Raw genomic sequence first — 3,429 nt, forward strand, 5'->3', positions numbered from 1 at the left:
AAATATTATATTGCAAATATTCTTATAGATAAGGTCAAATCATCTGTAGGGGGTGCAGGGCAGGGGCAAACTGCATGATTTATAATGAATATAATAGCACAAGGTACTTCTGATACGTCATCAGATTTTCAACTAGGCCAACAGCTCAATTACTCATTATTCTACACATCTTTTTATCTTTGTAAAGCTGTCTTATTACTCAGGAAACCTGTCACAGAAGATATTCAAACTTCAGTCACTGTTGGATATTCCAACCCTCTTCAAAGGCAAAGCAATATTTTAAAAATACAATGTGTAAAGCACTGAAGTATAACTTTACCCTCCAGACAAGAAGGGAACATTTTGACAGAAACTGACATTTAACTTCTGCATTGATTAATAAACTTCTGCAGTTGTGATGCAGCCAGGACCACCAACAGAAATTTCTGGAACTTATACTAGATAAACTTCCTGCCTCCCCCCAAGTTTGAAAGCTCAAGCATTGCAAAAAACCAAGCTCTTTTGACCGGTGTTTGTACAAAAGAACCTCTTGTACGCCCCAGATGGCGGACCTAGAAGTAGCTATGGTGGCAGTAGTAGAATGGACATGGATAATAAGCCAGACTTGCACTACCATATTAACTAATGTAAACCATCTTCATATCACCCCCTTGCATGTCAGGTAATAATGAAGTAAAAGAACAATAAAAAAGCTCATGTTTACTGGAAATAATAACATTCAAATGGAGGGAAGAATAAAGAGGACATAGAGCAGTTTGGACACCATGAATCTGAGAAATAGAAGAAACATTATAGTTTAGTTTATAAAACAGAACAAATATTAATGTTTAGGAAACACCATGCAAGGCTTTAGGGTTCATTATACCTTAGGATGATAAAGAATATTTTTTTTACAGCTAATATATATCCACAAATATCAGTGTAGAATATTTGCAGATAAAGCCTATTTTACACCTTCACTATGCATGTGATATTGACAACCAGCCAGCCTGGTAGTCCTAATGTTATAATTTAGACTAGATGGACGTTGGACTGGGACTGGACTCTTTGCCACTAAGGTGAGGGTCTCCTAGTATACCCTTGTGGGTTGTTTAACTTTCTGTGAAATAAACCCATAGAACAATACTAACTTCTGCTTCACCCTGAGATGGTTGTTAACAAATCACATACTGCATAACAAAGGTAAATACAAAGAATCATCAATTTCTGTGCCAGTATGGGAAGTTTTATACTCTGAATATCTTGAATAGCACTATTGCATAAATATTCTGCTGGTCATTTAAATTTTTGTTTATTAAGTTCATTAAGCACCTTCAGTATGTACAGTAAATATATTTGTCTTTCAAAATGGTATACTGTGGAAGTGTTCACTGAACTTTTTGACTATATTCTAAGATGGAAATAGAGGGTAGATTGGATATGTCTGTCTTTGTAATATCTGCTGAACACAAAGCTATACATATACCATTTTTTTTTTCAAAATGCAATGTTCTCATTGTTTCTTTTAAGCTAAGCAGTCTCACAATTTATGTTGGCAACTTTTCTTACATACCAAATACTGTATTTTCTGTGAGTAAATTATGTGAATGGCTGCACTTAAATAGAAAATGCATCTACAGATCATTATTTAGCCCATAGAATTGCACAGTTCATTCCCATGTATATTTCACATATGTATTTGTATACACATTAAAATTATAACCACAGCATACTTATCTATTACTAATTTTTAAGAGGGAATCATTTTGAATAACTCTTGAGTTCAATAATTGGATTTAGAGTTAGAAGGTATATTATATAATGTTCCTAATGCCACTGAGTAGGATAGACTAGACAACAGACTTCAAAGTAATTCAAGATAATTCCAATCTCATATAACTCAGCTTAAATGAAACAATGGTGAAGGTCAACGTTCATCTCCATAAGCAAAAATATTCATCTATTCTTCATATTGCCAGCTGAAAAATATGAATATTTCATAATATGAATAGCTAAAATAGTAAGTGCATCTTTGCATGTTCCATTGACAATTTAAAGCAATACATCTATATAAACTGTAAAAAATAAAGAAACATTTTGACATCTTTTTTCTTCTTTCCCAGCTTGGCACAATTTGCCCCAAAAGTGTCTTTCTGAGCCCTATACATCACTGGAAGTTCTAGGCCCAGAGAGGAACCTGGGTGGAATACAACCACAGCAAGCAAGCCATAGTGATTTCTGTATGTCTGGGTTTCTGAAAGCATAAAGAATGGGGTTGATGACTGAATTAAAGGTGGCTGGTAGAACCAGCGAGTACGTGTATATCATAGGGTAACTTGAGTCAGCAACAAGTGAATACACAGCAAAGGGAATCCAACAAACTGCAAAAGTACCCAAGATAAGAGATAAGGTTGAAACTCCCTTCCTGGTGCTGGAGGCTTGAGATGTGGCCATAAACTGGTGCTGCACTGCAATCTGCTGGGCATGGCGGAAAGCAATCCTGCATATTTGCAGGTAGAGTTGCATCATCAGGGCAAAGAGAAGGAGGAAGGTCACTGCCAACACAGCTGCATTGTTTTTGGTCACCGGTCTTAGGACACTGCAGGAGGACTGCTCCCTAACACAGTTCCAGCCCATGATGGGCAATAAACCAATGCAGATGCACAGAGCCCACAGCAGGATTAACATAATGTAGGTGAATGTCAGTGTTCTTTCTGTGTGGTAGGTAAGTGCATTGTAGAGAGACAGGTATCTGTCCACTGTGATAGCTAGAAGGCTGCAGACAGAGGCTGAGAAAGCAGCTAACAGCAGCCCTGCAGAGCTAAGTGTGGCCATTTCATTTTTAAACACATACAGGACTACAAAATTCACAATGAGTCCCACACCTGCAAACAGATCTGCCAGTGCCAGGCTGCCAATGAGTATGAACATGGGGGCACGGAGCGTGGGGGTATAGAAGAGTATAGCTATCACAATGGCATTTTCACATGCCATGATTGTTCCAGTGACACATAGAATAATGTCCCATGGATTGACAGTCTCATCTGGGGACAGGTCGGATGTGGTAACAGTGGAGGTGTTGGTGTCCCATGGGTCATAGTGGTGCTGCGCCATCCTTCCAGAGGAAGCATTGTGAAAATACAGCAGTTGATCCATGGCTGCGGATGCAGGCTGGTGAAACATTTCTGAACAGCAAAGCAAATGGAAAGAGAAAGAGAAAGGAAAGTGATAAAAAAAGGCACAGAATACAGAGCTGGGATCCTCAATGTTATAATATATATGCATACATTCTAGAGCCTGGCTTTGGTGTGCTAATCACTGAAAATGACTCTTCTACAGAGTGCCAAGGCCTGGTGATTTTATGTCATTATTAAGAGAAAAAAAAAGACCCAGACTAGAAAACAGCTAGCTAAAAACAGAAGACACGGTACAAATTTCATTCATGTCTAT

The 3,429-nt window shown here is 38.0% G+C and overlaps 1 protein-coding gene across 1 annotated transcript; it reads right to left on the bottom strand.

Annotated features, from left to right (window-relative positions):
* Window positions 1-472: 472 nt before the first annotated feature.
* On the bottom strand, window positions 473-3,162 carry LOC140343463 (G-protein coupled receptor 12-like). The gene has a single exon (XM_072430146.1). It carries the CDS (start codon window positions 3,160-3,162, stop codon window positions 2,140-2,142), a length of 1,023 nt encoding a protein of 340 aa, XP_072286247.1. The 3' UTR covers window positions 473-2,139.
* Between the last annotated feature and the right edge of the window lie 267 nt (window positions 3,163-3,429).

Source organism: Pyxicephalus adspersus, chromosome Z, assembly GCF_032062135.1.
Source record: "Pyxicephalus adspersus chromosome Z, UCB_Pads_2.0, whole genome shotgun sequence".
Classification (NCBI taxonomy): domain Eukaryota; kingdom Metazoa; phylum Chordata; class Amphibia; order Anura; family Pyxicephalidae; genus Pyxicephalus; species Pyxicephalus adspersus.